Source organism: Entelurus aequoreus, linkage group LG18, assembly GCF_033978785.1.
Source record: "Entelurus aequoreus isolate RoL-2023_Sb linkage group LG18, RoL_Eaeq_v1.1, whole genome shotgun sequence".
Classification (NCBI taxonomy): domain Eukaryota; kingdom Metazoa; phylum Chordata; class Actinopteri; order Syngnathiformes; family Syngnathidae; genus Entelurus; species Entelurus aequoreus.
This window is the reverse complement of record NC_084748.1, coordinates 22739039-22755882: the sequence shown is the minus strand read 5'-3', so window position 1 is coordinate 22755882 and position 16844 is coordinate 22739039. Positions and strand designations below refer to the sequence as shown.

The following is a 16844-nucleotide window of genomic DNA, read 5'->3' as shown; positions in this document are numbered from 1 at the left end:
GAGACTTATGCGAAAACTGGGTCAATATTTTGACACTAATTTTCATCGAAAGCTGAATTATACGAAAAATAGGGAGTAGGAAAACCGAGGTACATATACACAGAGGTAGGTAGTAACCCGCTACATTTATTCCATTACATCTACATGAGTAACTTTTGGGATAAATTGTACTTCTAAGAGTAGTTTAATGCAACATACTTTTACTTTTACTTGAGTATATTTATAAAGACTTTTACTCCACTCCATTTATCTACATTCAGCTCGCTACTCCTTACTGATTTTTATCGATCTGTTAATGCACGCTTTGTTTGTTTTGGTTTGTCAGACAGACCTTCAAAGTAGGATCTATGCATGCCTGCGTTTCACCAATAGAATGCAGTCACTGGTGACGTTGGACTCAGTTTCACCAATAGAATGCAGTCACTGGTGACGTTGGACTCCGTTTCACCAATAGAATGCAGTCAATGTTGACGTTGGACCAATCAAACAGAGCCAGGAGGTCACACGTGGACCCCGACTTAAACAAGTTGAAAAACTTATTCGGGAGTTACCATTTAGTGGTCAATTGTACTGAATATGTACTGTACTGCACAATCTACTAATAAAAGTTGCAATCAATCAATCAAAAGTGTGAAGGAAAAAAGACACTTTTTTATTTGAACCGTACTTCCCGTCAAATGCCTAAAGACTGACCGCACAGTTCCTGTCTTCACAATAAAAGTGCCGCTCAATCGCGCCTGCGCTAACAAAATAAGAGTCTCCGAAAGCCAGCGCAAACAAGCTAGCAAGCTACGGAGTTGGCCGCCAATGTATTTCTTGTAAAGTGTATAAATATGAATATGGAAGCTGGACAAATAAGATGCCAAAAACCAACCACTTTCATGTGGTATTAGACAGAAAGGAGGAACTTTTTTTCTTCTCCATTTGAAAACGTGTACGTTATCAGCACTGCTGTCTGATTCCAATTAATGCAAGTCATCAGAATCAGGTAATACACCAACTTATATTCTTGTCTTCATGAAAGAAAATAATCTATACGTTAAACATGCATGTATATTCATTAAAACACCTTTAACATGAGAACAAAAACGGCAAAATAAATAAATATAAATTATATACTGTATATATAAATGTATGTATATTAATATTAATACTAAATTCTAATATACATATATATATATATATATATATATATATATATATATATATATATATATATATATATATATATATATATATATATATATATATGATATGTGTGTGTGTATGTATATGTATATATGAGGTAGATCACCTCGACTTGGTCATTTATTAAGTAATTGATTAACGTTGAAAAACTTATTGGGGTGTTACCATTTAGTGTTCAATTGTACGGAATATGTACTGTTCTGTGCAATCTACTAATACAAGTTTCAATCAATCAATCAATGAATGCCTACTGAGCCTATGGTGCTGTTAAGTTATTGTGGCTCAATTTGCCTTAATTTTTTTTATTTCAATGTATTATTATTTAATATATATTATTGTTTTAGTTGCTTAAGAGATATTCCAGGCTTTGAATTTGCTCATTGCTATTTTTATGTTTTTGTGCATTATTTGTTGCCGTCATCATTAAACGAACATGTTACTCATCAATTACTCAGTACTTGAGTAGTTTTTTCACAATATACTTTTTACTTTTACTCAAGTAAATATTTGGGTGACAACTCCTTACTTTTACTTTAGTAATAGATCTCTAAAGTAACAGTATTCTTACTTAAGTACAATTTCTGGCTACTCTACCCACCTCTGCATATACATATACAATTACAACAGTGGATCCCAAAACAAAACCACCATTAAGACAAATGTAATACAAATTGCATTTAAATAGTGTCTGATTATGGAAGTAAAACAAACAAACCAACAACAACAAAAAAACACTACCGACAGTAAATGGGCCAAAAGATGAATCAAAGATCCAGTCAACAATTTACTTCACTTTTCATGATAGGCAAGGAAGATATGTGTTTGTTAGACTAGATAAATATACAAAGAGTTGAAAAAAGATCATGTTTCCCTATCTGCTCTCGTTCTGTCTTCCTCACAACCTGACCTTGTTTTTACACAGTCAATCAACATCAACATCTGATCTAGGAGCGAGAACAGGACAGATCGATAAGTAGAGACACATAACTCGGCACAACCCTCCTGACAGCTTGCCTCTGAACACATTTTGGCAATAAATTTTCAACTTTACATGCACAGTTGAGAAGAGTTTCTGACACAAGTGTTTATTTGCCAAAGGGCAGAAAGTCATCATCGCTTATAACTTTGTCTTATTGACACTCTGGCCAAAATGTTTATACACGTGTGTCCACAGTTTGTGTGTGTACTGTGACCTAATATTATGACAGCATCTCTGTTTATCATGTCAAATGCTGTTAGTCTCCAGGGCCGGCGGTGTGAGGAGGGGTTGGGGGGGGATATGATCATAGCCTGGGCTTTTGTAAAAATGTGAAGATGTTTTTCTTTCATTTGAATCTATAGTTATAAAATAAAACGTTTTGATGTGGCTTGCATACCGGTAATTGGTAGCATCATTTATTGAACAGGCATCAACTTCAGTGCCTACGTATCTGTAATGTGTGACTGCCATCTACTAAAAGTATCATGTTATTTTTTTATATCATCCGATCTTGATTAGTATCACAATTGTCAATACAATTGTTTTACCCTGCCAGTTTTAAAGCATATGCAGTGAAAATACAAATACACTAGAGATTAGTTTAACATATCATTACCATTGAGAGTAAATTAAAAAAGTAAATCAAATAAGAAAAAGCACAAAAACCTAAAAATGTACCAAAGTTGATATAAAAATTTTTCAAGTGAAATAAAGCACACACAAAGATGTATCAGTTATTATTTCAACACTGGTGCTCAAACTACAGTATTAGAAGCTGTCAAGTTAGTGTGTGTGTCTCACAATACGAAGGTCCTGGGTTTGATCCTGGGCTCGGGATCTTTCTGTGTGGAGTGTGTATGGCTTCCTCCCACTTCCAAATACATGCACCTGGGGATAGGTTGATTGGCAACACTAAATTGGCCCTAGTGTGTGAATGTGAGTGTGAATGTTATCTGTCTATCTGTGTTGGCCCTGTGATGAGGTGGCGACTTGTCCAGGGTGTACCCTGCCTACCGCCCGAATGCAGCTGAGATAGGCTCCAGCACCCCCCGCGACCCCGAAAGGGACCAGCGGTATAAAATGGATGGATGGATGGAAGTTATCACTAACTTACCAACAAAGAATAATGCTCACGACCACAACTTCCTAGCATTGACAGTAGTAGCACAGCGTTTTTCACACAGCTTTTGGACAACAAGTAGCGATCTATTTAGAGATCTGATACGGAGAAGTTATTTGAGAACGGTTCGGCTCCGTATTTTGAAGTTAGTTTCATAGTTTGAGGTGGCCGCATATTGCTAAGGCAGTCACAGAGGTGGCCTGAGAAGGGTGCAGAGCTGCCGGCTAGAGTGCTGGCCCCAGAATGGTCGGGCTCCATGGAGGTTAGTGTTTTTAAGTGCACGGTCTGCGTAAACATGGATTCTGTTGAACTTTGTCATTGTATGTTCTTGCTGACTATTGGTATGACTGGGTGTGGGTGAATTATTCATAAATGGCTGCAGCTGGTTGATTGCTGTGCATGTAGGAAGTGCAAAAATTGAGACAGACACAAGAGGTCAATGCCAAGAAGAAAAAGACGCTAGTTTTGGGTGAAGGGTATAGCTGCGGCCGCAGACGCACTTTAAGTCGTGCCCACTTCTAGTTGCGCCTGCAAGGGTGATGACAACAGAAATGAACCACTTTTTAAAGACATTCCCACAGTGGACACTTTATTTGTAACATGATCCGAGATGGCTAATGCAAAGCATCCTTGGTTATTATTATTCCAGTTGTTTAATGTATTGCTTTTTCGGCTAACTATATACGACCCTAAACCCAACCCAAACCCTAACCCAGGGGTCGGCAACCCAAAACGTTGAAAGAGCCATATTATACCAAAAATAAAAAAATAAAAATCTGTCTGGAGCTGCAAAAAATGAGAAGCCGTATATAGTCTTATAATGAAGGCAACACATGACGTAAGTGTCTATATTAGCCTACTATCAAAATGACTATGTGTGGCAGGTTGAAGCAAATCTTCGTTGACAGAAATGTTGCTAATGTTTGCTGTGGTCTGGAACAACATGGCACACAAACAACTATCTGAAATGCAGCCAATATTACATACAGATAATGTGTAATGAGACATGCACAACTAAATTGTATACGAAGAGGATAAATGTAAAGGATAATAAATTAATATACCTACAAATGAGGCATAATGATGCAATATGTACATAAAGCTAGCCTAAATAGCATGTTAGCATTGATTAGCTTGCAGTCATGCAGTGACCAAATATGTCTGATTAGCACTAAAACAAGTCAATAACATCAACAAAGCGCACCTCTGTGCATTCAAGCACAGCATAAAAATGTTGGTGGACAAAATTAGACAAAAAAGGAGTGGAATACTTTACATGTAAACAAACTGTTGCATCACAGCCCACACTATGGTGAGTTCAAAAACCGCCAAAATTAGTAGGACAAAACATAGTTCACCAAATATTTCATCAGTGAAGCCTACACACAAACATATTAAACAGTGGGCTTTCTAACAATTTAGAAGATTTGTGTTATATTGGTCCTCAAATAAAAAATATACTAAAACAAAAATACAATTTTCCCCCCATCTTTTTCCATTTTCAATCATTTTTTAAAGATGCTCCAGGGAGCCACTAGGGAGCGGCACTAAAGAGCCGCGGGTTGCTGACCCCCGCCCTAACCCTACCCAAAACCCAAACCTAACCCTTCTGGTAACCTTAACTTATTTTCAGCAGTATTTATATGTTATTTTATTTCTGTATTCCATGTTGTCCCTCCAGCTTCACTTTAGTTTAAGACACACTTCACTTTTGTTGTTGTCACCCCTGTGGGCACATCTCTAAGTTGACGCAACTTAGAGTGGGCGCAACTTTGACCTAAAGTTGGCCCGACTTAGACCTACAGTAGGCGCGACTTAGACCTACAGTAGGTTAAGTTAAAGTTAAAAGTTAAAGTACCAATGATTGTCACACACACACTAGGTGTGGTGAAATTTGTCCTCTGCGTTTGGCCCATCGCCTTGTTCACCCCCTGGGAGGTGAGGGGAGCAGTGGGTAGCAGTGGGCAGCAGCAGTGCCGCGCCCGGGAATATGTTTTTGGTGATTTAACCCCCAATTCCAACCCTTGATGCTGAGTTTTAAGCAGGGAGGTAATGGGTCCCATTTTTATAGTCTTTGGTATGACTCAGCCGGGGTTTGAACTCACAATCTACCGATCTCAGGGCGGACACTCTAACCACTAGGCCACTGAGTAGAGTAGTTCTGTGTGGCCGCAGCTGGATATACTTGAGTTTTGATGGACTCAACGCAATTTGACAGGCACGACACAGAGAATATTTTTCACACCCTCATCATGGAAAGCACACAAAGAAAAACATATGGTGCAGCTTTCAAGTTGAAAGCCATCAATCTGTCGATGCAATAAGGAAATAGAGCTTCTGCACATAAGCTTGGCGATAATGAACTAATGGTGAGACGTTGGAGACGGCAAAGTAATTAACTGATTCAATGCCAAAAGACAACAAAAGCTTTCAGAGGAAATAAAAGCAGATGGCCTGAACTTGAAAATGTTCTTGAGGACTGCACACAGCGAGCAGACGGCCGAGGTTTATCCACTGTGAAGATCCAACTGAAAGCCAGATTAATCGCCAGCAAAATGGATATTGACAAATGTAAAGGTGGACCGTCATTGTGTTTCAGATTCATGGACGGAAAGGCTTGTTTGTCAGGACGCGGACGACTCTCTGTCAGCTACTGCCTCCCAGCTACGAAGATAAAGTTGCAAACTTCAACAAATTCATTGAAACAAAAATAACCGAGAATTCCATCGAACCAGACGACATCATAAATATGGATGAAGTACCCTTGACGATTGACCTGCCGCTAACTAGGACTGTTAACAAGATAAGTACATCAAACAAACAACTGGCCATGAGAGGGCGAATTTCCCGTGCGTTTGAAGCTGCATCAAATCCGAACAAAAGCTTCCGCTGATGGTGATTTTTAAGCGGATGACTATGCCAAAAGAACTCCCGAAAGACATAGTTGTAAAAGTTTTCAAAAAATGTGGATGATGGGAAGCCTAATAATTGAGTGGCTGACGCAGTGCTATGGCAAGCACCAGAGAGGATTTTTCACGAGAAAAAAAGTTGTTTTGGACAGTATGACGGCCCATTTAACAGTTTCTGTGAAAGCAGCCATCAGGAGAACAAACACAATTCAAACTGGAGGTACAACTAAGTTTTTGCAGCCACTCGACATCATTTAAAGTGGAACTCCAAAATTAGTTCGGAAGCTTCGATGACCGACTGCAAAAATTGGTTCACAAAAACTGTCCGCATGCTAAGAGCATCCTTTTCTGACACTCCGAGAGAGTGAGGTGAAAGCGATTCGAAGCTGCAAATGTCAAATTTAAAGACAATCTCTTTCCACATAAATGGAGTGCTCACCCAAATAAACCAGACAAAATTTCCCCGGCAAGCTGGACGAAACGCACAACTGTCCATCGAGCGAGTCACACTTTATATTGATCATGATACATGCAGAATGTCATGCTGAAATGTGGGCTAATACTTTACAGATACTCTAATATGATTGTTCATGTTTTTCAGTCAATACCAATCGGTGTTTTATCGCATTGTGTTGTGCATTACAAACGCAAACACGTCAAAGGAGGCTTCGATGACTGACCGCAAGAAATGATTCACATTCAATGTCCGCATGCAAAAGAGCATCCTTTTCTGACATCTGCCAGCGGATCCTAACCGCGTGGAGCAGTGTGAAAGAATCCACGATCACCAACAGATTTTGAAAGGCTGGACTGCTGCATGAAGAGAACAGCACAACTTCTGAGGTAACTTTGCCTCGAGATGAAAGTGACATTGGGAGCGACACAGACAGAGGGACTGAAAAGGCGTGTGACCGAGTACTTCTGGGGCTTCTAACTAACACTGAAGAATGCAACTTCAGTGGTTTCAGAACACAGGAAGAGGATGAATCATCACATCGATGACTTTTCTGTTTTGTTTGAGCAGCTGTTTTACTGGGGTGTTGCAACCACCGTTTGAAAACAATTAAGGTATGTAAATAAACACTTACTACGGTATGTATTTAAGGTATGTAAATAAACACTTACTACGGTATGTATTTCTGTGTAACTATTAGTGTTGTCCCGATACCAATATTTTGGTACTGGTATCGGTACCAAAATTATTTTGATACTTTTTGGTAATTTTATAAATAAAAGGGGACCACAACATTTTTCATTATTGGCTTTATTTCAACAAAAAATCTTACTGTACATTAAACATATGTTTACCTACAAGACAACTTGTCTTTTATTAGTAAGTAAGCAAACAAAGGCTTCTAATTTAGCTGCTGACGTATGCAGTAACATAGAGTGTCATTTTCCATTCTATTATTTTGTCAAAATTATTAAGGACAAGTTGTAGAAAATGAATTATTCATCTACTTGTTCATTTACTGTTAATATATGCTTACTTTCTCTTTTAACATGTTCTATCTACACTTCTGTTAAAATGTAATAATCACTTATTCTTATGTGTTTGATACTTTCCCATAGCAAAAATGTGCTTGCTCATCTGTTGCTTGATCTCGTATCTTGAGAACATTTTGAGCTTCTCATATCTGTCTAATTCTGTGATCAATTGTTTCTCTTTTATTGCTCCTAAGGGACCCTTAGGAGCAATAAATAAGCTAAAAACAGACAAGACATCACTGAGACAAAGGAGGTTGAGTTGAGACAACCATTTGAGCAATATTTGAGAAGTGGGATACACTGAGGAGAGCTCATATATGTATGACACTGATCTCAATTATGTCTCATTTATTTTGAAGGAGAATTAAATAGAAATAAATGAGATGTATGAGCAATAAAAGAGATCGTATGTATGTCTCTTTCATGTCTTGATTATTTATCTTAAATGTCTTAACAAAGCCATCATATCTCAAATTTGAGAATAATGAGAACAAATTGAGAGTTCAATTATCTGACTTAATTAGAAATAACAGTAAAAAAAATACTCAAATATTGAAAGGTGTATAACTTTATTTGGCTAAACAAAAATACAAAACATAAGATATAAAATAGATTAAATACATCAATTTAAATGTAGTTAATTATTACAAACATAATGTACATATTGACATTCACAATAATTAAAACAACATAGAAAACAATATACAAAAAGTAAAACAAATACAAATATAAATTAATTTAACCCCAAGTACTCACTTTGTTGTTGTGAAGTGAAGTGAATTATATTTATATAGCGCGTTTCTCTAATGACTCAATCAATCAATCAATGTTTATTTATATAGCCCTAAATCACAAGTGTCTCAAAGGGCTGTACAAGCCACAACGACATCCTCGGTACAGAGCCCACATACGGGCAAGGAAAACTCACCCCAGTGGGACGTCAATGTGAATGACTATGAGAAACCTTGGAGAGGACCACATATGTGGGTAACCCCCCCCCCCCTCTAGGGGAGACCGAAAGCAATGGATGTCGAGTGGGTCTGACATAATATTGTGAAAGTCCAACACATCAGCGAAAGTCCAGTCCATGGTGGGGCCAGCAGGAACCATCCCGAGCGGAGACGGGTCAGCAGCGTAGAGATGTCCCCATCCAATGAACAGGCTAGCGGTCCACCCCGGAGCAGAGTAGAAAAGAAAGGAAAAGAAACGGCAGATCAACTGGTCTAAAAAGGGAGTCTATTTAAAGGCTAGAGTATACAAATGAGTTTTAAGATGAGACTTAAATGCTTCTACTGAGGTAGCATCTCTAACTTTTACCGGGAGGGCATTCCATAGTATTGGAGCCCGAATAGAAAACGCTCTATAGCCCGCAGACTTTTTTTGGGCTCTGGTAATCACTAATAAGCCGGAGTTCTTTGAACGCAGATTTCTTGCCGGGACATATGGTACAATACAATCGGTAAGATAGGCAGGAGCTTGACCGTGTAGTATTTTATACGTAAGTAGTAAAACCTTAAAGTCGCATCTTAGGTGCACAGGAAGCCAGTGCAAGTGAGCCAGTATAGGCGTAATATGATCAAACTTTCTTGTTTTTGTCAAGAGTCTAGCAGACGCATTTTGTACCATCTGTAATCTTTTAATGCTAGACATAGGGAGGCCCGAAAATAAAACGTTACAGTAATCGAGACGAGATGTAACGAACGCATGGATAATGATCTCAGCATCGTTTGTGGACAAAATGGAACGAATTTTAGCGATATTACGGAGATGAAAGAAGGCCGTTTTAGTAACACTCTTAATGTGTGACTCAAACGAGAGAGTTGGGTCAAAGATAATACTTAGATTCTTTACCGAGTCGCCTTGTTTAATTGTTTGGTTGTCAAATGTTAAGGATGTATTATTAAATAGATGTCGGTGTTGAGCAGGACCGATAATCAGCATTTCCGTTTTCTTAGCGTTGAGTTGCAAAAAGTTAGCGGACATCCATTTTTTAATTTCATTAAGACACGCCTCCAGCTGACTACAATCCGGCGTGTTGGTCAGCTTTAGGGGCATGTAGAGTTGAGTGTCATCAGCATAACAGTGAAAGCTAACACCGTAATTGCGTATGATGTCACCTAGCGGCAGCATGTAAATACTAAAGAGTGCAGGGCCAAGAACCGAACCCTGGGGAACTCCGCACGTTACCTTAACATAGTCCGAGGTCACATTGTTATGGGAGACACACTGCATCCTGTCAGTAAGATAAGAGTTAAACCAAGACAAGGCTAAGTCTGACATCCCAATACACGTTTTGATACGCTCTAATAAAATATTATGATCAACAGTGTCGAAAGCGGCGCTAAGATCAAATGTAAATGTAAATCGCTTTACATAGTGAAACCCAATATCTAAGTTACATTTAAACCAGTGTGGGTGGCACTGGGAGCTGGTGGGTAAAGTGTCTTGCCCAAGGACACAACGGCAGTGACTAGAATGGCGGAAGCGGGAATTGAACCTGAAACCCTCAAGTTGCTGGCACGGCCGCTCTACCAACCGAGCTATACCGCCCCACACGTGAAAAAGTCAGGTGTAGTTTTTTTAACTCCTTGTTGAGCAAACCATGTACCGTAGTTAAAAAAAACCCCACTTGACTTCATCTCAGTAAGAGGGTGAGTAAATGACAACATTTTCCATTTTTTAAATATTCCAAGCAAAAACTGAAATACATTTATAAAATTGTAACCGGGCTGTTTGGAACTGGTTTACATACAAAAAATAATCACACATTGAAAACCAGGGATACTTAACATTTTTTACCTCGGGGCCCGACCAACTTTTTCACTACAGAGGGGTCTGGGGCCCACTCAAATACAAACACTGAATTACTATTACTACTAACATACCTGATTATGTAAGCAGTAACATACTGCGTCATTTCCAGTTGTATTATTTTTTTATTTGGAAACAGCTTTGTACTGTGAAGGGATATTAGCCGCTAGCTTGTTAGTGAGGTTGCATCGGTGCCAAATTTGCGAGACACAGCACAGCTCAATATGCATTGTCACAGTATAACGTGGTACTAAAAGCTACATCATACGGCATTTTTTTTTTTTTAAATTAATTAATGTGCAACCCCAGACGAAAATATTAACATGTTTACAAAGGAAACATCCTACCCCAGAATGAACTTGGCAGGTACAAGGGCCTACTTAAAACCTGCTCTGGCCCGACATTTGTTTACCAAAGCTTTCTTGAGCTTGGCCTCCTCAATATTGTCCCAATCAGGAAGGGTACCGCATCTCAGGACATACGCTGTAAGGCAAGAACATAATAATCAGGCATTCGTAATTTTGCCACATCCGAGTTTTACAGGTATCAAATCTATGCAATGCAATAATAATAATGCAAATCTAATTTAATGCTTTTTAATCCCATTTTTTTGGTACTTAAAAAAATGTAATGCCCATGTGCAACTGCATATAGTTATTATATATAGTCAAAAGCTTACAATTATATGTATACACAGTTGTAAGCATTAGACAAGTTAATTAGTTGAAAAGTTTATATTAACTGTTACTATCTAGTGTATTAGAATTGGCTTACAAAGCTGTTTAATTGGAGAATGTATTTGTATTTATTTATTTTTCTGGAGTAGCATCTGGTGTTTTGACTGTGCATGGCCATAGAAAAATACAGAACGATATTTGGAAAAATGCCAATAAGATGCATAAAAAAAAGGTATGTCAATTAAACATATTGAATATATTGTAGTTTACACCCTCTCTGTTGTTTAAAATGTTTACAGTAAATAGCAAGTTATGTATCAAGTGTCATGTCTTGTATTCATTTATTGTGGGAACGTCAGAGAATAAAAGAGTTGTGGTCTGCTGTGAAAATTGCCTTGTTTGTCCATCCTAGGCCAGCGTAGATCACTTGAGGTGCCTGCGTCACGACAGTTGCTAATGTTAGCAAAGTTAGCTCATATGTGTTGAAGTGAAGGTGATTGAAATAAACGAGTCGTGTATGAAAAAAGCTCAGCTTCCCCATTATCCTGACATGGTGTCACAGTTAAGGACTACACGCCTACAGTGACCAAAGAATGGAAAATTGTAGGCCCCCAGTGCAGTTTAATTTTGCCGTATTGAGGCAGTGCTTTTGTCGCGTTCCCACCTTACAATACCTCTTGTATGCAGTTTAACAGCTACAGCTAAAAAAAAGAAACACAGACAGACGTAGCAATGTCGATGACCGTAACGTTCTTAAGTTAATTTTCATTTACCGTTTAACATATTGACTATCGCCCATGTCCTACAATTGTAGGCCTCTGGACAATGCATTTAATGCTTTTTATTGCCGTTTAAGGCCTTAATTTACGCAAAATCCATTTAATGCCTTGCGGAAACCCTGAACATACAGTACATTAATACACACAACCACACTTCAAGTTGATGGACATAACACTATATTGCTTATCACAAAGCTAGTGTTTTGGCCAATCACAAACTGTAATTATGTAACATTCAGTTATGCTTCTAGTGTGCTGTAATCAATAAGGGATCAAACTTTCTCATATTGAACTTCTATTTAACTATTGTTACACAATTTTGGCCTGAAAACACCCTCAGTTTGGGAAAACTTACTTAGGATTCCTTCAACTTTTTTCCGGTCAAGGATGCGCTTTCCTGTTCCTGCAGGTTTGTTTCCAGGGCGACCAAAAGGGACAGCATTTTGACACTCCTCAACTGTAAAAAAGTGGTCAAAAAGTGCGTGGAATAAACGCATACAATTGGGCTTTGAAGCATGACTCATGGCAGCAAGGCGGAACGATGATATGAATACGCCGCTCTCAGGAAAGAGCATCTGCTGGCCCGATTGTTGAGGAGGGCCGTCGCTGTATTTGTCTCCAACGAGGTCGCAGAGAGTTTGGTGTACTCTGACTTGGCCCGGATCTGAAAGGGAAAAAATAGCACAAACAATACCAGAATGAGAAAAGAATGTGTTAAGGCCCAATCACAAATTTAAGTAAACAAAACAATTACATCATGAACATATTAGCATGAATTACTTGCCTATTTTCAAGAGGACTTCTTCGATTCGTTGCTTTTCTCGCAGGATTTTTTCGAACTCCTTCCTACATCCATCACATGGCGTCCATGAGTTTTCTGCCTGCGGTTGATACGAGATAGTGTCCTCGACAGATGGGTTGCCTGCATCTCTCCTGTCCGGTGCCAGGAAAGCTGGGTTTTTATTGTCAGGTGGATTGTGTACGCCGGGTGAAGGACCAAAGGTGTTGTAGACATTTGGTGATGGGCCAGCGCTGTTGAAGTCATGCAGTGATGGGCAGGATGCATGGTCTTCGTAGGGAGATGGACCTTTGATGTTGAGGCCATACGGTGGTAGGCTAGATGTATGGCCCCCATAGGGAAATTGACAATTGATGTGGAGGCCATACGGTGATGGTATGGCTGTATTGCCGCTGTAGGGTGATGGACCGATGGTTCCCTCTTTGGTAAACCTATCATGAAATTTCATTGAACCATAGATTACCATTCTATAAACCCAACTTGTCCATATATATATGCAATATCAAAAGAGATGAGAAATACTGAACTACAAAAAAATAACTGAATTGACCCGCATTTTAACTTCCAGCGGCCAAAGGAGAACAAGTATTTAATAGACTGGTGATTCTGTAAAATATAAAACAAAACAAAAAATGACATTGTATGATTTTCAGGTAATTTGCATTTTTGTCCTCTTTTTTACCTCTACTTCTCTGAAGTATAAAATATGGATTTCATGCAATAAGATGCACATCAATTACTTTTTTTAAAAATTAATACAATGTGATTTTACGGATTTTTGTTTTGGATTCTATCACTTACAATTGAAGTGTGCCTATAATGATATTATTAATAATAATAATAATAATAATATAAGTAACAGACCTCGAACTACAAAATCAGCAGTGTATAAATTATTTGTTCTCCTTACTCTATGATGCACGGTACCAATAATGAAAATAAATGTACCATGACCAAAATTGACCATATCTATAATCGTTCTGTACAGTACTCCTAAACAGAAACATTTCACATCAAACACAAAGGAACTGGACCAATACTGAAGATGAAATCATCTTGACTGCAAGGAAATAGACAACTCACTTAGTCAACAATACCAACTAACAGGTTATGACATATTTTTTAATATTAAGTTATACATAACATTGACTATCACCAAAAAGTTATTACTTTATATATCTCAGGATTATTTATGAAATGTACAATTAAGTATAAACTGTCAAACCAGTACTTATATTTGGTTTAAATATGTTTTTTAAACTATTGCTTATTGAGATTTCCGCCCTACCTCCTTTCTTTCACGGAGGAAGTACAGGCATGTGAGCAACCTTTAAAAAAAAAAAGAGGAAAATTCACAAAAAAGAGTAACATTTCTATCCGCACGTAGTGCTCCCATGCAAGCCCCAATGTTTTTTTTAAATAATCAATACTATGTAGCACCGGGGCAATAAAACAATAAATATATATCGCGATAGACACATAATCATATCAATATTAAATGCGTTTGATAAAATATTCGAGCAAGCAAGATTCGCTGCATTAGGTCACTCATGCTTTGAGAACCTAGCAAACAGAAAACAGGAAGTGTCACTGAGCAATGGCAGGGACATACTATAACAAGACAATCAGTTAACAGTATTTACTGAGCAATGGAAGGGACACACCAACAGCCAATCACGTAACAGTATCAACAACAAGTAAGCTAGCTTGATGATGCTAATTATGCTAACTAGCAAACTTGTTTTGGTTTCCCTGTCCTGAAAATCAGTGCGGAGCAACAGCAAGTACCTACGGCCGAGGCGAGCGTTCCACAAATGTTGTTTGGATCCTATTTTTTGATATTGTTTACTTAATTCATCCATGGAACTTTTATTATTGTTGAAAGCTCCGGTCGGACAGGTTTCACGGGACACATTTCCGGTGTTGTGTGTTGCTCTGAGAACCCATGGGTGTTTCGTTAATGCTCTATTGCTGATAAGAAAGCAAAGTTAGCTCTGTTTTTTGACACTCATCCTTCAACTCCCATCCTTACACTACTTTTATTTATATTTGTATATATTTTTATTTAATTTTAAAAAATGCGGAATTTATATTTTGGCGTGAAACTGAATGTTTAAAAACTTAGATTTCTTCTATTAAGAAAGTATATATTGTGTAACAATTTTTTTTTCTCAATAAAACTTGTTTATAAGATTTCAGTGTGTTCAAGTACTTCTTGAGCACATTCATCAATACTGTGATAACAATTGTAACCATGACATGAAATGTTCATTTTGTTACTCCTTAGTTTTGACACATGAGATTGTAGAGTGGATATTTACACTCTATGAACATTTTGACCATGGTTAAAAAGTAATAAAATGATGGCAAATAATTGTTTTCAGGGTCCAGAAGTTCAGAACTTTTAATCCTGAAATCAAAGTGGATACAGATGTTGGGTTTTGGGCAATTAAATACATTAAATATTTGCATTTGTCATTCTCATACTATTTACTGAAACAATTATTTGATGGCAGATAAAATAATATTTCAGTTAATGCTGTTTTTTTGGTTTGGAAATTCACCAAATTTGATTTTATAAAGATTAAAAGTTTTGAACTTGTAGCCCCATAGGCATGAGGTAATAAATGTCAAGCTTACCCATAGGGTGGTGGTGGTCCAACAGTGTTGCTGCCTGTTACAAGTTCCCCATCACTTGATAGATTCAGCGCTGTGATACTATCATGTTCAGACAGTGGGTTCTGATCTACTGTAATGGTGTCAGACCCTGATGTTGAGTGTGATGGCTCATTGGCTTCCAACATATTTAAAAATGACTCCTGTGGAGTTTGGCAGCCTTTTGGTGACTGAGTCTGATCTTTTCCTGAAATATATTCAACAGTTGCCCTATAAAATTTACCATCTGACCACTTTGCTAAAACAGAATCTCCTGTTCTAAGATCTAAGATCTGCACAGGAGCTTCATATATTGACAAAATGTCTGCACCTGTAAAGATTTTGCCGGTATAACTGTCCTCCCGTCTGACGAATACCAAACACCCTGAAAGAGAGAGTGCAAAAGAGAAAGTGTTTAAAATGTTGTATTTGAGTATACAAATTTGGACTGGTATTTGTCACCTCATTTGGACAAGAATGTTATGATTATTCCCTCTCCCCATCCCTATTTGCATCTTAAAGCATATGCAGTAGGATGAGCTTGCCCATTGCTGTCTTAGAGGTGTGTGGCCTCATTACAATTAGGGTACTGTTACCTAACTTCCTTAGGGCGACTTTCCCAAGGTGGCATTCTCAGCTGTTCTTTAAGTACTAAACAAACTAATAAAGTCATTTTTCCAGTTTGTTAGCTACATGTAACACTGCAATTTGGTTTATCCGTAGTCCGCTTTGCCACACATACATAGAGACTTAATTCAATTCACTGTCCCTCAGTAATGTCTTTCTCAGAGAGTCGTTTGTGATGCCACATACAATTTTGTCACATGAGTTCGTCAGTTAGATCTCCAAATTGACATGTTTTAGCTTTAATCTTCAAATTTTAATTTTAATTTCCCCTGGGGGATTAATAGAGTATTTCTGATTCTGATTCTGAAATCACTGATGAATGATTCCATGCTTTTGAATTCTCAAATGTAACTTGTGCTTTTTCTTTGTTTTGTTCGTTTGCGGATTGCACATTTCTCTGAACTTCCTCTTCAGGCTCTCGGGATCTTCCCGCGACTCGGCAGGAGCGAGAATAGCACCTCTGCCGCATACACAAACGAGCGCTCCCTCTCGATCGCTTCTGGACCAGCGAGGTTTAATAGGATGCATGCACGGGTCTTCGCAGGTTTGTCCGAGTGAGCAGCAGCAATGAAAATGTCATATTCTTGCTAAAAAATGTGCCAGTTCTCCGCGACATCGTCGTTGAAGACGACTGGGTCTGGACGACGAAACCCGTCCACCATTAGGGATCGGTGTGTCCACCGCACAGCAGGAAAAAAAATCTCCGGCGGCACATTTTAGTACAAAATGTACTCACAGGCGAGAAGTTTGTCCACTACTCTGACACCATGTTGTTGTTAGTGGTTACCCGTAGGAAGAACCATGCAGAGCTG

General features: G+C 38.3%; 1 protein-coding gene across 3 annotated transcripts; it reads right to left on the bottom strand.

Moving 5' to 3' along the window:
• Positions 1-10017: 10017 nt before the first annotated feature.
• LOC133633545 (uncharacterized) lies at positions 10018-16350 on the bottom strand. 3 transcript variants are annotated; one of them, XM_062026098.1, is made up of 5 exons: positions 14543-14645; positions 14039-14078; positions 12736-13181; positions 12307-12615; positions 10018-10978 (listed from the first exon to the last, which is right to left on the bottom strand). In XM_062026098.1, the coding sequence occupies exons 1-5, from the start codon at positions 14610-14612 to the stop codon at positions 10872-10874; spliced, it is 972 nt and encodes a 323-aa protein (XP_061882082.1). In that variant the 5' UTR covers positions 14613-14645; the 3' UTR covers positions 10018-10871. The 3 variants fall into 3 exon arrangements, with proteins under 3 accessions (XP_061882082.1, XP_061882084.1, XP_061882081.1); XM_062026100.1 differs by lacking the exon at positions 14543-14645 and adding an exon at positions 15391-16350 and having other exon boundaries at positions 10019-10978; XM_062026097.1 differs by lacking the exons at positions 14039-14078; positions 14543-14645 and adding an exon at positions 15391-16350 and having other exon boundaries at positions 10020-10978.
• Positions 16351-16844: the final 494 nt, after the last annotated feature.

Coding starts and splice junctions, on each gene's coding strand:
- LOC133633545 (XM_062026097.1), bottom strand. CDS start 15,554: ATGTTGGAAGCCAATGAGCCATCACACTCAACATCAGGGTCTGACACC. Junction 13,182..15,390: donor GGACCACCACCACCCTATGG/GTAAGCTTGACA, acceptor ATTTCATGATAG/GTTTACCAAAGAGGGAACCA. Junction 10,979..12,306: donor AAAAGTTGAAGGAATCCTAA/GTAAGTTTTCCC, acceptor CTTGCCTTACAG/CGTATGTCCTGAGATGCGGT.